At 41.5% G+C, this 19,075-nt stretch overlaps 2 protein-coding genes across 2 annotated transcripts; one reads left to right on the top strand and one right to left on the bottom strand.

Annotated features, from left to right (window-relative positions):
* Window positions 1–1,065: 1,065 nt before the first annotated feature.
* Window positions 1,066–9,842, bottom strand: usp38 (ubiquitin specific peptidase 38). The gene is made up of 11 exons (XM_068322497.1): window positions 9,710–9,842; window positions 8,180–8,870; window positions 7,920–8,055; window positions 6,999–7,128; window positions 6,638–6,739; window positions 6,083–6,241; window positions 5,814–6,007; window positions 5,571–5,664; window positions 5,368–5,474; window positions 3,833–5,174; window positions 1,066–2,864 (listed from the first exon to the last, which is right to left on the bottom strand). The coding sequence occupies exons 2-11, from the start codon at window positions 8,859–8,861 to the stop codon at window positions 2,697–2,699; spliced, it is 3,114 nt and encodes a 1,037-aa protein (XP_068178598.1). The 5' UTR covers window positions 8,862–8,870; window positions 9,710–9,842; the 3' UTR covers window positions 1,066–2,696.
* An 854-nt stretch (window positions 9,843–10,696) lies between these two features.
* Window positions 10,697–19,029, top strand: smarca5 (SWI/SNF related, matrix associated, actin dependent regulator of chromatin, subfamily a, member 5). Its single transcript, XM_068321600.1, has 24 exons — window positions 10,697–10,953; window positions 11,937–12,065; window positions 12,164–12,330; window positions 12,424–12,524; window positions 12,620–12,720; window positions 12,817–12,996; window positions 13,366–13,521; window positions 13,616–13,747; window positions 13,839–13,907; window positions 14,011–14,120; window positions 14,219–14,445; window positions 15,470–15,591; window positions 15,711–15,863; window positions 15,984–16,116; window positions 16,217–16,365; window positions 16,464–16,586; window positions 16,689–16,796; window positions 16,895–17,008; window positions 17,100–17,222; window positions 17,334–17,466; window positions 17,569–17,687; window positions 17,864–18,076; window positions 18,178–18,288; window positions 18,605–19,029. The coding sequence occupies exons 1-24, from the start codon at window positions 10,882–10,884 to the stop codon at window positions 18,668–18,670; spliced, it is 3,111 nt and encodes a 1,036-aa protein (XP_068177701.1). The 5' UTR covers window positions 10,697–10,881; the 3' UTR covers window positions 18,671–19,029.
* The last annotated feature ends 46 nt before the right edge of the window (window positions 19,030–19,075 follow it).

The following is a 19,075-nucleotide window of genomic DNA, read 5'->3' as shown; positions in this document are numbered from 1 at the left end:
CAATAAATGAGTGAAGGGCGGTTTTAAGGAAGAACAATGATGTAGCAGGGCGGCGCGCTTCTCTGAGTGAAATCAAAAGTGGCTTCAAATATCCGAAGAAAAGACAAAGAAACGACTCACCTCGGCGTGAACCGAAAGGTCCCGCGATGTTAAACGACACCATCCGATGTGTGTTTTATTCTAGATTCTAGAATAAATACGACGTCCACATAAACGAACTGTTAGTCGAGTAATAGGAAACTGAACATATTCACTGATCTATGCGTTTTATGGCATTTATATTTTCTGATATCATTTCAATTGAAAAGTAATACAGTATAGTTGATGCGTTTTTCTTTGCAGACAATCCTCCTAAATAAATCAAATTATTTTGAAATTGATTTCATTTCACTCTTACTGGTAAAATTAAAAACGTAACACTGATCTGTTTCAACTCTATCAGATGTAAGATGTGTTTCCAATGGATTGGCATCTCAGGAATTTTATTGGAATTCTATTGTGATGGTAACACTCCCTCCCTCCCCCACCCTAACCGGGACGTTTGCTGGTAGTCTATGATTAATGACTTCTCATTACACAGCCTCATTACCTTTTTCAACTGCCTTGGTATTGATTAGGTAATAGGAGCAAATTAAACACTATAGACACAAAAGCAGGTTGTACTTAAGGATTCTTCTTCCCTACACACACCATGTATTCACAGCTTAAGTGTTACAACATCTTGATGCATGTTCTTGATGCATCATGCTTCATAGAACCAGCGTGTCCAACAGGCACTTTTCCTGAAAGCTGTCCCTTGTATAAGTCATTCATAACCACATTAGAGAACCAGACCAGGTCTCATTTCCTGTAAGTGCATACCAAATGAATGCAGTCACATACGGTATGGCATTTATGCAAAAACAGAAACCTAAAACTCGTGCGAGTATTAACAATTCTCAACAATGTATGTTAGAATATATCAAACCATCACAGAGAATTAACAGTTCAACAATTGTGAAGATTAATGTGTAATGGTTTGGCTGATTAATAATTAAGAATCATTGATCCCCCCCCCCCCCCTCTTCTATTTGCCATTTGAAAGATTTCTTGTTATTGCAATGTTTTATTCCCACAATTAGCAATGACACATTTCTGAGGTCACTTCTCCAACATCTGTGGGCAGAAAAAATCACGTCCCAGTTTCTCTTCTTTTTCTCTATTTTGCAATCTAGGCAAATTAGATTATTCATGTTTGTGGTTAGACAAAGTATGCAACAGTGCAGTTCAGTATTATTTTTAATGCGACTTCACTACTTAAATGAAAATGACACATCGTTAAATGGAAAACTTCTGATTTCCAGTATTAAAATATTCCCTCAAATATTTTACATTATATGCACCTTCAAACCCATTTGTAACACTGCCTCATACTAGTGATAATGTGGTCTGTGTGTACAGAAAAAATCTTGCAAATCATGTGCATCGGTTGGTATATTCTCAGTTGGGATGTACAGTAGACTTGTGTATAAGTGACAAATTAGATGTTGCAGATAAAACATGTTTGAGGACAACAACACACTAATAACGTTTGATTTATTACCGCAAAAAATAACTTAAGCACTCCCTGCCAAACTGAGCATTAAAGTGTGCCTCATTTTCAACTTTTAATATTTTTTTGTAAGATACAACAAATGTTGATTTCTTTTTATTGTATAGAGAAAGGTGAAGCTGTTGTGAATATAGCTGAGGATTGTATCTTGATGACTTCCTCTTAAAAATTTGCATCAAATATCGAAAGGCACATTAATTCAACATGAACACATTATTGCCCCTGAATGATCAAATCAGGGGGACACATTAAAATATGCCTTCGCACATTTAACTCTTGTCAAATTCAAACAAGCGGTTAACCATTCAGCTCCCTGTAGATCAGCGGGAGTATTACTCTTAAAACACACCTTAAAATGCCTTATACAGAATTCCATTTTACACATATAAATTTTTATGTCAATATTATTCAGAACGATATTTGAAGTCATATTTACACTTATTGCATGGGATAAGAAACCTAGAAAACAACAAAAGCAAAAATCAAAGATTCTGACATCCTAAAAATCAAACCCCACAGCTTGAGGAGAAAAGCTGCATGTAAATGAGAAGAGTAAACACAGGTAGTTAGCTGTGACAAAACAAAAATCAAAGTCTATCTTACAGGTGAATGCTTTCTGCACATGCATGTATTTGCATAAGTTTGTGTGTGCATTAGCTGTGAGGTAACATCAGATAATGTATGACCTATGCTGACCCAGCTCTCCACATTTGACATGTGAAGATTCAAGGATTTGAATTTATTTTTATACAGCAATTTATATTCATCAATATTTCTTTGATCTAATAAGGAGATTTCACCAAATTTGTGCCTCAAATTTTCAGACTGGGAGGATTCAAGGGAGATCACGATTTTGGGACAACCAATAAACAACAAATTAAAAAGCTCTTTCATAATGAGTGAAATGGTGATTAAAAAGACGATGTAATCAACTCTCTACAATTTTAACAGAATCAAATGTAAAATGTGTCAGTGCAGGTGTGCTGTGTGTTGTTTTGTGGACCATCTCAGTGCTCTTCTCCTGAGAGGAGATTCACATCCATGACAGTATGAATGTTCAAGGCTCCCTTAGTTACTGTCAGCATTTCTTTTTTTCTTTTTCATTTCAGAAAACCAGTCTGCTAATGGTATTGAAGCCTCCTCCTCCTCCTCCTCCTCCACCAGATGGGCCACAGCTCCCTGGTGGGTTATTGTCATCTGAACCGTTGGGCCTGAATGAGCAAGAGGATGATGGTGCCTGTAGAGCCTGGGTCCGGGCACTGAGCTCCTGTTCCTGTGGACATCATCGGAGAAAAAGTTATACATTAGTTCATTTAACAGACATACGTTTGAATGGTGTCATTTAAAGAATTATTTTAGAACTGCAGGGGTTAAAAGTGAATGTGGCCAACGTCAGTCCTGTAACTTAACATCAATAGAGCACCATCTACAGGTGATTTTTACTCCCTCCACACTGAGATGGAAAGTCAGCTTCACAGCACAGCTCAGTGACTTGTGAGATTACACGTCATTGTGTAAGAGGAGAGCTCATACATGGTTCCACACAAAATCTCACACTGACCAATTATATGTGAAACTTCTGCCTGCCTCCTCTCCCTTCTCAACCTGAGTATATCTGGTGAAGTGTTAAACTTCAATGAGAATTCTCCTTTACATGATCAGTAGTAATGATGGTATCCATCTAATGTATACATTGCATAAACATAGCAGCGTCTTAGTCTAAATGTCTGAACAACCTCTTAAATTATTACTTTAATGCTAATCCCTTCACACTTGGCTTTCATTTAGGAGTCTAATTTCCACGTCTCTGATTTAAACTAGAAACACTAGGCAGTCACAGACCTAACACCCATGAATTCAAAATTTTACACTTACCTATTTGCATAGGTGAAAGATTAAAGCTAGTGCTCTGACTTACTGTAATTGATCAAAGCACTAGCTTTTAATCTATGGTCTTACTCACACTGGCCTTTTCCCTCGTCTTTCTGAGTGTACAAAAGTTGAAATTTAACCTTGACCTACTTTTCTCAAGGTCAAGGCCATCATCTCATTTTCATTCCCTTTGCTGCCCGAGTAATGTGCATTTTGTTTCATCTTTCTATCTGCAACTGTTGTGAAGATATTTGGTGGACTGACGAACAGTCGAACACACAAACACTGACAATTACATCACCGCTTTGAAGCGGATTGTAACAATGGCTGTATAAGGAAACAGCGAGTCCTCGGTTCACCCTTGCATACCTGTAAATACAGTTTGTTATCCTTGATAATAGCATCAAGTAGCTCTTTCTGCAGGGGAGGTTCAGCACTGAGTCTCATTCCATTTGCCATCGGTTCTCCATTTATTCTCTGCTCTGGCAACTCCTGTTTCCTGTACATGAGCACATAGGCTGTGTCCTTGGGGAAGCGATTAGTAATGTTTTGGACTGAATGGAAGGATGAGAAAGTCACTCTGCTGTCGTTGAACAGCAGCCAATCCTTTGCCTCCTGGCTGCCATTAGAAAGTGTGTTTCCTTGCTCAGGTGGAATTGAGAGCGCAGAGCAGGTAGAGGCACTACACTCCGCCTGGCCAGTTCCCAAATCCTCCTTGAGGGCAAAATGATTGACTGGATGCTGTGTCCCATCTCTTCCATTAATGTTACGTCCGTAGGAGTAGTAGTGGCCGCTCTCAGATGACAGACCAGAATGCATCACCACTGAGCTGAGGACATAGACCACCGATTGAACGGACGTCTCTCCTCTGTTTATCTGCTGTGGTCCATCGATCCGCTCCTTCTCCTCTTCGTCCTCATCTTTTTGCGACGGTTTGAGCTTTTTGGCAAGATTTTCGCTGCTCTCGGGAGAATCCACTTGCAGGGGTGAAGAGGTAGAAGAGGAACACCGAGTAGGCATTGAAGGAGCATGTACAGGAAGCTTCATGAGTGGTGGAATGGTGATGTTTTCCAGAATCTTTCTCCGGACATGACATTTGGCATCGTATGAGAAACGCAGCAGGGTGAGGATTAAGTATTCGGGTGCTGACACGACTTTCATGGTCCTCTCGGCCCGCTGGAGGGAGCTACACATCTCACAGAAGTAGGCATTCTCTGCATCCAGTATCTCCGGAGCCAGGAAATAGTTCACCAGATCAGGCACAGACAGAGGAGGCTCGCTTACCGCTGAAACAAAAGGGATACTGCTAGCCGTGGTTTTGTTCGAGCCCGGTTCGGGAATCTCACTGCCACCATTGACAGATCCCTGACAGAGAACCTTGGGTTCCTCCGAGTGTCGGTCAGGTTGGGGGCTGTCCAGAGAGGAGGCAGGAGGGCAGAAAGCCAACGAGAGGTCTGTAAAAGGCTCCTCCTTCTCAGAGACGCAGTTACACTGCAGGCAGCGAATGCCTGTGATCAGATTCCCACCAAACATCGTTTCTATCAAAGTCCTCCTGCAGCTCCCAGGTTTGGTTTCCGATGATGACAACAATGATTTTCCTTCCTCCGGAGAAGTCTGACCTCTTGGGTCTTTGCTGCTTGTATCAACGGAGGAGGCAATCTTTGGCTTGGCTGATTCAAGGACCTGAAGCGTTTTCTCCTCTTCATGTAACCTTAAGATCAGGAGACACAGACATTCAATGTTCAAAAAGTAAATAAAGCTGATTGTTGATTTAATTAGTGCTATCGCTATGATAGCATAGCAATTCTAAAAACAAAATGATGGGTCACACTGTTTAGTTATAAAGAGAGTTCAATATACAGCATTTCCATTTAGAAAAGGGGACCAGTACAAAGTGACTGTACCGGTCTAGAAGGAATCTGAGGTACTCTGAACAGTCCTGCTGTGATCCCGCGTTGAACCAGGGAGGTCGAGATGCTTCCAGGAAGTTTCTAGGAGCGTATGCTGCTCTCTGTCAGAAGCAAACATGCACAACATGCGTAAGGTATGTGTATGCCATCAACCGTAGTTACATTTATTTCTATCTAGTTCATAGGACAACACTTACCTGAGTGTGAGCAAGGAAAGCAAAGAGTAGCTGGAGCCTTTTCATCAATGTGTTGGAACCATTTAGAGGTAATGACAGAACGCGTCGTCTGAAACTGAAGGAGGGAAAGTTCAAACACATTTATGTCTTTTAATACAATACACAAGTGTGTGTGTGTGTGTGTGTGTGTGTGTGTGTATGTGTGTGTGTGTGTGTATGTGTGTGTGTGCGTGCATGTGTGTGACGTTTGCAGACACAACTCACTCCGTGGCCATGAAGAGGGTCTGGATGATGCTGTTCATGAAGCAGGTGTTCCCCAGGTTGACCAGACCCGTTTTTCCCGTCTCTGATTTCACAGCGTGCCTCAGAAGACCCGAGCCGAACGAGTTGGACTGAGACGTCCAGGCACTTTGATTCAACACCAACTTGATCTTCTCTTCTGGAGGTTTTGGGAGATCCTGGAGAACCAATTTCAAATTGTTAGGTTAAAGTACATTTTTATGGGAGTTTTTTGATGCCTCCAACTCCTTTACCTTGATGGCCTCCAATATGTGGTCATAAAGGTCTGGGAATCCGGAATACTGATACATCATGCAGTGTATGAGTTCAGTGAACTGCAGCATGAAAACTTTGCTGGTGGGAAGCCCATCTGTCCTCAAAGACTGGACTAGATGCACCACGAGTGGAACAACCTGCAATAGTGAGGAAAGAATATAAGATAAATATGTTGAGGATACTGTGATGCTGATGGAATTTATTGCCTAATCATATAGGATAATCTGCAGGACGGAGAGCGAGAAGGTCTAGTTTAGACATCAGGAACCCCACAGAGGCTTCATTTAATGGCCATTTTGGAGACTATTCATATTTTGAGACACTAATTAAATTGGCCCAACTCAGATGCCGTTGCTCGGCACTGAAGTGCTTCACACATCATTAGTAGGAGAGTGATGCCAAGCCTGGGGTTGTGGGAAGAGAGTTCTATGCAGCTTTGAAGTCAATTAAGCCAGAAGAGAAGAAAATGAGAAAACCACTAAAGTGTCCATATGAGAGGGAAATGGCCTGTGAGGAGGCAGGAGATCCCGTACCAAATGGAAGGCCTCAGGAGAGTGTTGGAAGCTCAACAGCATGTGGGAGAGCACGGAGAGTGCCCCCTGCCGCACGATGGGATACCACAGACGACTGAATACCTGCAGGTTAAACAAGAAATCTAAATATCATTGACCAAAACTGAAGGGTGTCAATAACATTTATTAAAATTAAGATTAATTTAAGAATAATTTAACTTTATTAATCCCAGAAGGGAAATTATAAAATAATATTACAATTATTATATTATTAATATAATATTATTACTATAATAAATTATTATAATGCAGTATTACCGTTTCTATTTAGCAACTTATTGAGATCCTTAATGAATTAAAATGAGGGAATCTCAGTACAAACCAGCTCAATCTTAAGCAGAGTGATGTCTATGAGGATAGTGAACTTCTGAACTGCAGCCAGTCCTTTAAGAAGAGCGATAACCCAGGTATCGACATGCTGGGCCAGAGGCCACGAAAGCCAGTCAATCATCCTAGAGGGACAGAAAAGGATTATGCAGGTGTAGATAATGCAGACATCAAAATGACAGAATCTTCTTCTCCTTTCGGCTTTTCCCTTCTGGGGTCGCCATCTAACCCTGTCTTCTGCATCCTCTTCTCTCACACCAACTACCTTCATCTCTTCTTTCACTACATCCATTAACCTCCTCTTTGGTCTTCCTCTAGGTCTCCTGCCTGGCAGTTCAAAACTCAGCATCCTTCTACCAATATATCCACTATCTCTCCTCTGGACATGTCCAAATCATTTGGAGACTTTATCTCCAAAACCTCTAACATGTGCTGTCCCTCTGATGAACTCATTCCTGATCCTATCCTTCCTGGTCAGTCCCAAAGAGAACCTCAGCATCTTCATCTCTGCTACCTCCAGCTCTGCCTCCTGTCTTTTCCTCAGTGACACTGTCTCCAGACCAAACAACATCGCTGGTCTCACCACATTTTTGTACACCTTTCCTTTCATTTTAGCTGAAACTCTTCTATCACACATCACACCTGACACTTTTCTCCACCCATTTTATCCTGCCTGTACACGCTTCTTCACCTCTTTTCCACACTCTCCATTGCTCTGGACTGTTGACCCTAAGTACTTAAAATCCTCCACCTTCTTGATCTCTTCTCCCTGTAACCTCACTCTTCCACTTGGGTCCCTCTCATTGACACACATGTACTCTGTCTTACCGCGGTTAACTTTCATTCTTCTCCTTTCCGGGACAAATATCCAACAGAATGACATATTGAAAAAGTCCCTCATCTCAGATGACATTACCTGCTGAGTGCTTTAGTCATGCTTGTATCTTTAACATTTTGGTCAGTGGTGAGACTCTTGATGAGCACTGTGATCATTTGGACAGGGATGTGCTGGACTAGGCTGGCCAGAGCAATGGATGGGTCGAAAGACGGGTCTGCAAAATAAATATATAGTACAGGTGAAGATAACAATGGTACATAATCACAAAAACCAAAGATATTTTTTTTAACAATATAGGCAGTTATTGCTCACGGATGTAAAAAAGTGAGGAATCTCACCTGTGGATGAGATAATTGCAAATACCTCCTGCAGCGAGGGAAGCAGGGTGGCAGGGTCAGCCTTCCAGATGTTCTGCAGAAGTGTGCTAACCTTAGTCACTTGACCTACATACTCCCTCAGTTCCTCCTCTTGGCTGGCAAAGCAGTGGAAATAACTGATGGTTCTCACCAGCTGCTGGCAGAACAAAACTCCTGACTTATCCCTCGGGATACACTGTACAAAGTCTGACAGCAAAGTGTTCAGGCGGGCACACAGTGCGGGCTCTGGGCGCTCACACACCATCCTTAAAACCTCCACCTGGATCACGCTGAAGATCTCCAGGACAGAGGGGCAGCTGATCAGCAACCGCAGGCCGCAGTGTATATAGTCTATGATGGCTGGGTCTTTGCGGTCCAGCTGACCATAGCCCTGCTGGAGGAGACTGAGGACGAAATCTTTATTTAAAAAACGCTCAAACTCTGGGCGGTGGTAACGCGCATAGGCATCCAAAACCTGCAAGCCGATCTGCCTCTGGAAGGCATCTTCACCAAGCAAGATGAGGCGGGTGGTGAGAGTGAACAGTGAATGACACTGTTCTTCAGTCACCTCTTTGTCCGCTGCTTCCACTACCTTCTTCACAATGGCCTTCTTCACTGGAACAGAGTGGTCGGAGCTCACGAGGCCCTCCAAAATCTTGTCCATGGTGGATATCTGCAAGAAATAATAGTTTTATAAAGTCACATTCTGTGATTTTGACACTACTCATTGACAAAATTTTAATTTAACATTATATTACTGAAGAACTTGTGCTTTTCATAAATAGGAAGGTCTCATTTGTGGTTGTTTTTAAACATACATAAAAAAAATTAAATACACAGCATATCTTTTTTTTTTAACAATTATTGCATAATGTACATCTATACGAGTTCCAGGTTTTCAGATCCTTGTCATCTTTGAAATATCCCAAATTCATTTTCCTCTTTTATCCCAAATGATAAATGCCTTATTTTTCCTCGACATTAAGAAGTAATTTTATGTCAAAGTTATGTCTCAATTCTGAAGCATTTCTCACATTTATCGAAGTCCCCCCCCCCCCCCCCAAAAAATAAAAATCATCGTTTAGCTGGATGGTGTGAAATCCCCACGAAAAAAGGAAGTATTATTAAGGTTTACACATGTAGTGTAACTTTACGCCGGATGATTGCCTCTTATCTCGCTCTTTGAAAACAGCGACAGATCGTTATTTATGCCTGTTGTGTGGAAACCGGTGGCTAGCTTGCTAATGCTAGCTGTAACATTATCGGGTTTCTCTACACGTCTACAGTTCAACATAAAGCTCGTTTGCTCGACACCTTTAACTCACCTGCGCCAACTCTCTCATTTGACAGCAACACTTGATAATAACATACTCCAATAAACCAAGAAAAAAAACCAACAACAAAGCACTTAAAAGGCCTGGCATTAGCTGAGTAACATTAGGTTTCAGTGACTAAGGATAAATATACAGACATGGAATAGCGCGACACGAATGTTTTACGAGCTGCACTTACCCAAATAAAGCATGTCAACCGTATCCGACAAGAATAACGTCAATTTTAGGTAGTATTAACCCACTTCTGACCAAAGAAATTCTACATTTGGCTTATCTGATCGCTCAAAATCAGCTGATTAACGCTACAATGACGTCACTGCTGCAGACAGGAATACTGGTAGGACCCTTGTGTGAAGCATTTTTCGTCTAACTATTGCCTGTTCCGCAGTATATCATTTGTTTTCAAATGAGGAAACCAAATGCGCAGTTTCCTGAAATTATAGTTCAAATCGATTGAGTAAATAATGTATGTGTATTTATGCATAATTTATGCTATGAATATGGGATCGAGTGTCAGTATTAATGCAACGTAACATGCAGGCATCTTCTTCTTCTTCTTTTCCTTTCGGCTATTCCCTTCAGGGGTCGCCACAGCGAATCAATTGCCTCCATCTAGCCCTGTCCTTTGCATCATCTTCTCTCACACCAACTACCTTCATATCCTCCCTCATTACATCCATAAACCTCTTCTTTGGTCTTCCTCTAGGCCTCCTGCCTGGCAGTTCAAAACTCATAATATGCAGGCATCTATTTCATGGAAATATGCAGATTTGACATATTAGGTGCACTGTGTATGTGGAAATGTGGTGAAGGCCCGAATTTCAGTTGAGCATTACAGTGTAACATATATATAAAATATACTGGCATATGATATAGAAATTTTATTTTTCCGCATTAATATCAGGTGCTATGCAAGTTGTGCAAAACAAAATAGATCTATCAATCACAAATTCGCATTGGACTGTTCCCAGAGTACGTTTTTACTAAAATAGATACAATTTCAGTTTTTGTTTTAGACCATTTTGGTGGCCAAATCTTTGACTTTTCTAATAAATTATTTGCTCACCTTTTTTAACACAGTACCGTAGAATAAACAGTAGAAACTGTCTTGACGGAAGCAAAGCCAAGTCTCGCGATACAACAACGGGAACGCGCGGGCCCGACAACAATCTTCCTTAGCGCGAACGTGTTCCTGTGACTAACCGGTGCGCCTTTCATTATAAACAACAAGATAGCTGGTCTTCATAGCTTCAAAGAGCGGAGAATCTCAAACGGGCAGAAACACGGGATCACACAAGGCAACAAATAACGGACAATATATCTTTGAATCGTAGAGGGAATTCGATAAAAATGTCCGAAAGCTCAAACTGCGTGGAACAGCGGGAAGAACAGACTGAAGTTGAAGAAGCCGGAGGAGCGGAGGTACGATTATTTTAAACCCGAGTATTGTCTCTCCTCGGCACTGCGTACATCTTTCTTAGATATCCATAAGTCTCTTCACCTGAAAAGCTCCAACTGTTACCTAACCGTACATGTCCCCCTCAAAATAACGCTGTGTTTACCCACTAGTTTGTTGTCAAAGCTAGCTCAAACTAGCTAACTCAAACAGCTAGTTAGCTGGTTACGGCGCTGCTATCATTAGCTCCTGGTCGCATTTTCAACTGATGCTAGGGTAACAGCAGAAGCAAGGCCAGTCTGTTTCGTAAGCGCTTGGACTATTAGCTTCTACCCCCTCTATCCACACACCGATTCTATCATTAAAAGGCCTGCCGTGCCCGTTGTGTTCTCTCGGGTAAGATCAACTCAGCGATTTGCCTCTATGTTCTCAGGCTTTTGTGAAAGAACCCAGTCTGTCCCATCCGCGTCTTTGTTTTCACCGTGAGCAGCACGGCGGAAGAGACCGATAGCATAGCGCTGCCTGGAGCTCGGTTTCCACCGTACGGTTTGGGCTGAATTTTGATCAGATGCCTGAAATGATGAGGGTTTTCATGATGTTTGTTATTGTTAGCTCAGCAGGTTTAACACACCATGAAGCAAACGTGATCGCGTTCATGCAGGGCTAATAAAGTAGTGCATCTTTTACAATGATATGAAGTGATTGACAGAGTGACCACAGCAGGTTATAATACTCTGTTATACGTCTATGAATATAGAGAAAAGTAAGTGGGAAAAATACAGTCCATGTTGGCATAATTCAGTACATTGTGAACTGGGACAAAGATTCATTTAATCCAAAAATTGCCAAAGGGAATTAAACTGTGTGTTTTGTCTCCTGCACTTCTCCTATGGTGTATACTGAGTATCCCATAACAGAGGATTTGTTTTTAATATATTATGCTGTCAGTCGATAAATCAGAGTATGGTTGCTAATCAAGACAGTTTCATGATTCTTTTTACCTGTTTAGGAGAAATCTGATTCTTCAGATGCTGGAAAAGAGTCATCTTCAGATGCTGGGCCTGATGGCCCAGATGCATCCTCCTCTTCATCCTCATCTAAAACTAAAGATTCAACTCCAGGGTATGAAGAGAAAGTGGTAAGGAAACCTATGATTCATATCTTGGATTACATGGCTTTTTGACGCTAACTCCCTGTTTCGATAAATATGTTTACATGAAATTCCATTGTTTATAGCAAACAGATCGGACCAACAGATTTGAGTACCTGTTGAAGCAAACAGAGTTGTTTGCTCATTTCATCCAACCAGCTGCACAGAAGACCCCCACCTCACCCCTGAAGATGAAGCCTGGACGCCCTCGCATCAAAAAAGATGAGAAACAGAACTTGTTGTCTGTTGGAGAGTGGGTATTATCCAAAGCACAAACAAGTTTAATTTTAGGTGGATTACTCCCGATATGATTGTGACATATTGTTTTCCTATCTGTGCTGGACAGCAATCGGCACCGCCGAACAGAGCAAGAGGAGGATGAAGAACTTCTGAACGAGAGCACCAAGACAACTAATGTCTGCACTCGTTTTGACGAGTCTCCCTCCTGTAAGCAATGATCTGTTTTAAGCTTTAAAGTGTGTCAAGTACATAACGTGATGGGCAGAGGTGATGAATTTATTTATTTTTAATCTCTAATGTAGATGTCAAAACAGGAAAGATGAGAGACTATCAGGTCCGTGGTCTGAACTGGCTCATCTCTTTGTATGAGAATGGCATCAACGGCATCCTCGCTGATGAAATGGTCAGTGCTTCCTCAGTAAAAATGGTTATTTCTATATTCGCTTTCTTTTTTACTAATTTTGCAAATTTTATGTCCTGTTTCATCTTACAACCACAGGGTTTGGGGAAGACTCTGCAGACTATTTCCCTTCTGGGTTACATGAAGCACTACAGAAACATCCCTGGTCCCCATATGGTGCTGGTGCCCAAGTCTACCCTCTACAACTGGATGAATGAGTTCAAGAGATGGGTGCCTTCTCTCCGTGCAGTCTGTCTGATCGGAGACAGAGATGAGAGGGTAGGTTTTGTCAGAATATCATGATTGTCAGGGATGTGCTCACCACAGTTCGATATTCTGTCACATTATCGTTTCTTTCTATTTTTTTAGTAATTCTTTTAAAAGTGGTGACTTAGTTCTGCAGCTATAACAGTCTTTTATTTTATGTGATGGCACATCAACCTCAAGTTTAGATCATGTCTTTATTAATGTCAAATAAAAAGTCTGTGGCACACAGTAAAAAGAATTAGAGTACACTGTAGGAGAATGCAGCTAATTTTAGCAACTTCTTCATTTTTTAGTTAACTGTAAAATATAATTTAAAGATTTTCTGTGTGTTGCGCTTTAGATTTTAAAAAAAAACAACTCACATTTTTGTTTCCATTGCAGACTGCACTGATCAGAGATGTGTTGCTGCCTGGAGAATGGGATGTGTGCGTCACGTCGTACGAAATGCTCATTATTGAAAAGGCAGTATTCAAGAAGTTTAACTGGAGGTATCTGGTCATTGATGAAGCCCACAGGATCAAGAATGAGAAATCAAAGGTCAGGCAACCTCTGGAGCAAAAGAGATATTTACAACTTTTAGACTAAGGTGGCAATTTACAACAATGACCAAAATATGTCTTATTTCCATTAGCTCTCAGAAATTGTGCGAGAATTTAAGACCACCAATCGTTTGTTGCTGACTGGAACACCCCTGCAAAACAACCTCCATGAGCTGTGGGCTCTGCTCAACTTCCTGTTGCCTGATGTCTTCAACTCAGCAGAGGTAAGATAAGAAACATCAACTTAGATTATTTTAGTCTCTTATTTAGAAGAATGGTTTTCTGTATTTTGTCACTAATACATTTTTTTTTCAGGACTTTGACTCCTGGTTTGACACAAATAACTGCCTGGGTGATCAAAAGTTGGTTGAACGTCTTCACACTGTACGTATTAAATATTCCTCGCGTCAGCTTCCATCTAATCTCTACATTACACGTCATACTTTAGTTGAAGCAACCTTTTGAGCAGCAAGATTTTTCTCCGCAGGTCCTGCGTCCTTTCTTGCTACGTCGTATAAAAGCTGATGTAGAGAAGACCTTGCTTCCGAAAAAAGAAATCAAGATGTATGTGGGCTTGAGTAAAATGCAGCGGGAGTGGTAAGTGTCTTCTTTTCTGCCCAGCTTAAATTAACTTGAATATTGGATGATAAGTGGTCAGACACTATACAGTTCTGACCCGTTTTGCCACCCATTAGGTATACAAAGATTCTAATGAAGGACATTGACATCCTGAACTCGGCGGGCAAGATGGACAAGATGCGTCTTCTCAACGTTCTCATGCAGCTCAGGAAATGCTGCAACCACCCATACCTGTTTGACGGAGCTGAGCCGGGCCCCCCCTATACAACCGACCTCCACCTAGCAGTCAACAGTGGCAAGATGGTGGTGCTTGACAAGCTGCTGCCCAAGATGAAGGATCAGGGTGAGATGACCATGTCGATGATGCCGTATTGTAGTGAAGATATTGACAAGAAAACACGTCTATTATTTGTAACTAATGGAACAAATACAGTGGTACCTCTACTTACGAAATTAATTGGTTCTGGAAGAAATTACGTAAGTAGAAAATAACATAAGTAGAGACGCATTTTCCATGCAAATGCCCTAATCCGTTCCAAGCCCCCAAAATTCCGACATAAATGTTTTATAAAGCATAAAAATGCATCAAAACATGTAACAAATGCATGTTACAATTAGAGTTGTGCATAACGTAAAAAACAAAGAATAGAGTAAAGAATAAAAATGACGGTCATTTACCTTTTAACTGCTTTCCTCATTGTTTTTTGTCCTCTTTGGTTCATGCGCTCCTGCCTCACCATGCTGAAAAAAAGAGTGAATTCCTGTCCTCCTTTTGAACTTTTAAATTCCTTAAACTTCTTTTTATTTCAATCACGTGGCGATTGTAGATGCATTACAGCCATTTTCTATGGTGAGATCAACCAAACGCATCCCTTTCTCATGCTTTTCTAATATCTCTTGCTTTGTTTGTACGGACAAAAAAACTCTTTTCTTCGTCTTTTCTTTTCCTCTTTTCTCCGTCACTTTCTTGGGGTCGATAGCGAATACTCTAAAAGTTAATCCAGTATATTTTCGCAAAACTACCAGAACACCTCACAGGTCGAGGGCCGAATGACTAGGAGCCTGCATAAACACCGATCGAGCTCCACACAGAGGTCCCTCTTAGCCAATGGGATGCCAGAAAGATACTAAGTAATAGCCAATGGCAGAGCAGCTATGAGAATGTTGCGTTCAGAAACCTGTGGGAGCTGCGAGTATCAGCCGATACTGTTTTTTTGCCTTACGTAAGTTGAAATTTCTTTCGTAACTACAGGCAATATTTTCCTGCTGAGAAATTTCGTAAGTAGAGGTACCACTGTATTCTTCGTGAAAGAGGGGCTTTTATTTATGTTCCTTTGATTGATTCCGCCACCCTCCTTTCTTTCTAGGTTCTCGTGTGCTCATCTTCAGTCAGATGACCAGGATGCTTGACATCTTGGAGGACTACTGCATGTGGAGGAACTACGGTTACTGTCGCTTGGATGGCCAGACGCCACACGAGGAGAGACAGGTGCGGCGCTCGCGTCCTGAGGAGGAGATATCTCATTAGAGATTTAGGTCCATAAAATTAAATATGTTCGAGTTTAGCTAAAGGAATTAATTTTCATTTATGCTTGTGTGTTTTTGCAGATCTCTATCAACGCATACAATGAGCCCAACAGCAGTAAGTTTATCTTCATGCTGAGCACCAGAGCTGGAGGGCTCGGGATCAACCTGGCAACAGCAGATGTGGTCATCCTGTATGATTCAGACTGGAACCCTCAAGTGGACCTTCAAGCTATGGTCAGTGCGTGAAGCGCTGCCCTGACTTCTCATTCTGTCGTCAGCGGCTGCAGGATCAGTGCTCTACTACTTTGACTTGGCATGTTTTAAAAAAACAAACAAACATGATTTTAATTTCAGGACCGAGCTCACAGGATCGGTCAGCAGAAACAGGTACGTGTTTTCCGTTTCATCACTGAGAACACCGTGGAGGAGAGGATAGTGGAGAGAGCCGAGATGAAACTACGCCTGGACTCTATTGTCATCCAGCAAGGTAAGATTTCAGAGAAATTTTACATTGGTGTATTTCCGAATCAAAATACCAAAAAGTGATTTAAGGGAACTACAAAGTCGTGTCGTTTTTTACACAACAGGAAGACTTGTGGATCCAAGCGCGAACAAGCTGGGTAAAGATGAAATGCTGTCCATCATCCGCCATGGCGCCACACACGTGTTTGCCTCCAAAGAAAGTGAAATCACTGACGATGACATTGATGCGATTCTGGAGAGAGGAGAGAGGAAGGTGAGTTGGGATGTATGGCAAGAAATAAGTGATGCTTTTTTTTTGTGTTTGGTGTTAATTTTTTTCCTAAAATGAGCACCGATCTTGTCATATTCTAGACTATGGAAATGAAGGAGAAGCTGTCGTCGCTGGGTGAAAGCTCATTAAGAAACTTCACCATGGACACGGAAAACAGCAGCGTTTACACGTTTGAAGGAGAAGATTACAGAGAGAAGAAAAAGGTTAAAAAAAAAAGATTCCAAATGTTAGGAATAAACTTTAATCGTCTTTTTTCCCAAAGGCATGAACTTTAACATTATTTCCCCTCTTGCTACTTCCTTCAGGTCATTACTAACTGGATTGAGCCCCCCAAGAGAGAAAGGAAAGCCAACTATGCTGTGGATGCGTACTTCAGAGAGGCTCTGCGGGTCAGTGAGCCCAAAGCACCCAAGGTATGAACAGATCTCAGTAATCAATTCAAGACCGTGAGGTAATACAATAAATGATGATGGGTGGAAATATTATCCTGCTCATTGGCTTGGTTTTTTAGGCTCCCCGTCCTCCTAAGCAACCAAATGTCCAGGACTTCCAGTTTTTCCCTCCACGTCTGTTTGAGCTTCTTGAAAAGGAAATTCTGTTTTACAGAAAGACCATTGGTTATAAGGTATACCATGATTTTTATTCTGATGAGAAATAGACTCCATCTTCATCGATGTGGTGTAGAAATGTGTGTAAGTATGGCCGTGTCTCTTTAGGTTCCCCGCAATCCCGACATGCCAAATTCGGCCCAGGTCCAGAAAGAAGAGCAAGCTAAGATCGATGAAGCCGAGGCCCTCACGGAGGAGGAGCTGGAGGAGAAAGAGAACCTGCTGCAACAGGTACTGGTGATTGCTTCCCAAGACAAACATGAGAAAAATGGCGCAATTGAGAATGGAACGTGTCCGGTATCAGATGGTGCATATGTTTCATCAGCTTTAACTTCATTACAGGGATTTACTATCTGGAACAAACGTGACTTCAACCAGTTCATCAAAGCCAATGAGAAGTGGGGAAGAGATGATATCGAGAACATTGCCAGAGAGGTTGAGGGAAAAACTCCAGAGGAAGTTATGGAATATTCTGGTAATGACTTGATTATTTTTTTTTGTAGTCCTCCATTCCACAGACGAATAAAAGCTTGTCTTTAAATCTATAACAGATTGATCTGTGTTCTTGTTCCCCCAGCTGTGTTCTGGGAGCGTTGTAATGAGCTACAGGATATCGAGAAAATCATGGCCCAGATAGAGAGAGGGGAGGCCAGGATCCAGAGGAGGATCAGCATTAAAAAAGCACTAGACTCAAAGGTAGGCAAGTGGGACCCACAGAGCATCTCGTCTTTTAACCACCTGATTAGCGTTACCTCAGAAAACATTGTGTAAAACAATTCAACTCTTAATCTTCCTCTGATCCATTTATTATCCATTCATCATCCTTTTAGCTCCGATTGATATTCACTAAGTACGTTTCATATCTCACCCAGATCGGTCGCTACAAGGCTCCCTTCCATCAGCTCCGCATCTCCTATGGCACCAACAAGGGCAAGAACTACACAGAGGAGGAGGACCGTTTCCTTATCTGCATGCTTCACAAGCTGGGCTTTGACAAGGAGAGCGTGTACGACGAGCTGCGCCAGTGTATCCGCAACTCACCGCAGTTCCGCTTCGACTGGTTCCTCAAGTCCAGGACCGCCATGGTATATTTATGCTTCTTTAAAGTGTTTGGATTAACCTTTATCTTCCAACAGGATGTTTTAAAAATGTGGGATAGGAATTAAACTAGTGTTTGTGTTTCTAGGAGCTCCAGAGGAGATGTAACACCCTCATCACATTGATAGAGAGAGAAAACATGGAGCTGGAGGAAAGGGAAAAGGCAGAGAAAAAGAAACGTGGCCCAAAGAGTGGATCGGTAAGTAATAAAGCTGTGATGTAAAAATAAACGTTTGCTGATGCAGAATTGTTTAAATTTAATCAATCATGTATTTGTCTACTGGTAAAACTGTTTTTTATTTGCGCTGATAATACCCAACACTTTAAGCTTCTTAAACATCGTGTTTCTCTGGCTTAAAAGGTTTGCCAGAATAAAACCTGAAAAATCTGACAAGGACTTCAATGAATTGTTCAATATCTTCTTCCTATTAACAGTTAAGGCGTGTCATTTTCTAGTAGGTTTAAGTCATGCTTTTCCTAATGACCCCCTCCTCCTCATCCTCATCCTCATCCAGGCCCAGAAGCGAAAGTCGGAGGGAACTCCAGATGGTCGAGGACGCAGGAAAAAACTCAAGTTGTGAAGAAGTTAGCAGCTGGAATCTCGCGAGAACAGTGTCTGATATACGAGAGCGGCAGCCAGCTCCACCGTCATTAGTAATAGTGTCTGTGTTTGTTTGACAGGCTGTGGTCATGTACTGTGTAAACTCCTCTGATGGACCCATCTTGTGGTATTAGGTTTTAGGAAGTGCTCCTTTTACAAGCCTAGCCTGCCTTGTTGTCACTGAGCTAAACCCTGCAGCTGTGCTGGTTTAGTTGTTTGTTGACTAGTATATTTTTCTTTTACTAGTACTAAATTGAAATGTATTTATGCCTGTTGGTTGTACCACATTCCATTGCTTGAAAAAATATGTACCCTTTTTTTTTAATTAAAATATGTTTTCTTGTATCTTCCTATGTGAAGTAGTAAAATGTCTTTTTGAACATCA

This window comes from Antennarius striatus, chromosome 8, assembly GCF_040054535.1.
Source record: "Antennarius striatus isolate MH-2024 chromosome 8, ASM4005453v1, whole genome shotgun sequence".
NCBI lineage: Eukaryota > Metazoa > Chordata > Actinopteri > Lophiiformes > Antennariidae > Antennarius > Antennarius striatus.
Note: the sequence above shows the minus strand (reverse complement) of the source record. Positions and strands in the feature narration are given on the sequence as shown.

Coding starts and splice junctions, on each gene's coding strand:
- usp38 (XM_068322497.1), bottom strand. CDS start 8,861: ATGGACAAGATTTTGGAGGGCCTCGTGAGCTCCGACCACTCTGTTCCA. Junction 6,008..6,082: donor ACATATTGGAGGCCATCAAG/GTAAAGGAGTTG, acceptor TTGGTTCTCCAG/GATCTCCCAAAACCTCCAGA. Junction 2,865..3,832: donor ATAACAAACTGTATTTACAG/GTATGCAAGGGT, acceptor TGATGTCCACAG/GAACAGGAGCTCAGTGCCCG.
- smarca5 (XM_068321600.1), top strand. CDS start 10,882: ATGTCCGAAAGCTCAAACTGCGTGGAACAGCGGGAAGAACAGACTGAA. Junction 17,467..17,568: donor GGAAGTTATGGAATATTCTG/GTAATGACTTGA, acceptor TTGTTCCCCCAG/CTGTGTTCTGGGAGCGTTGT. Junction 18,289..18,604: donor GTGGCCCAAAGAGTGGATCG/GTAAGTAATAAA, acceptor ATCCTCATCCAG/GCCCAGAAGCGAAAGTCGGA.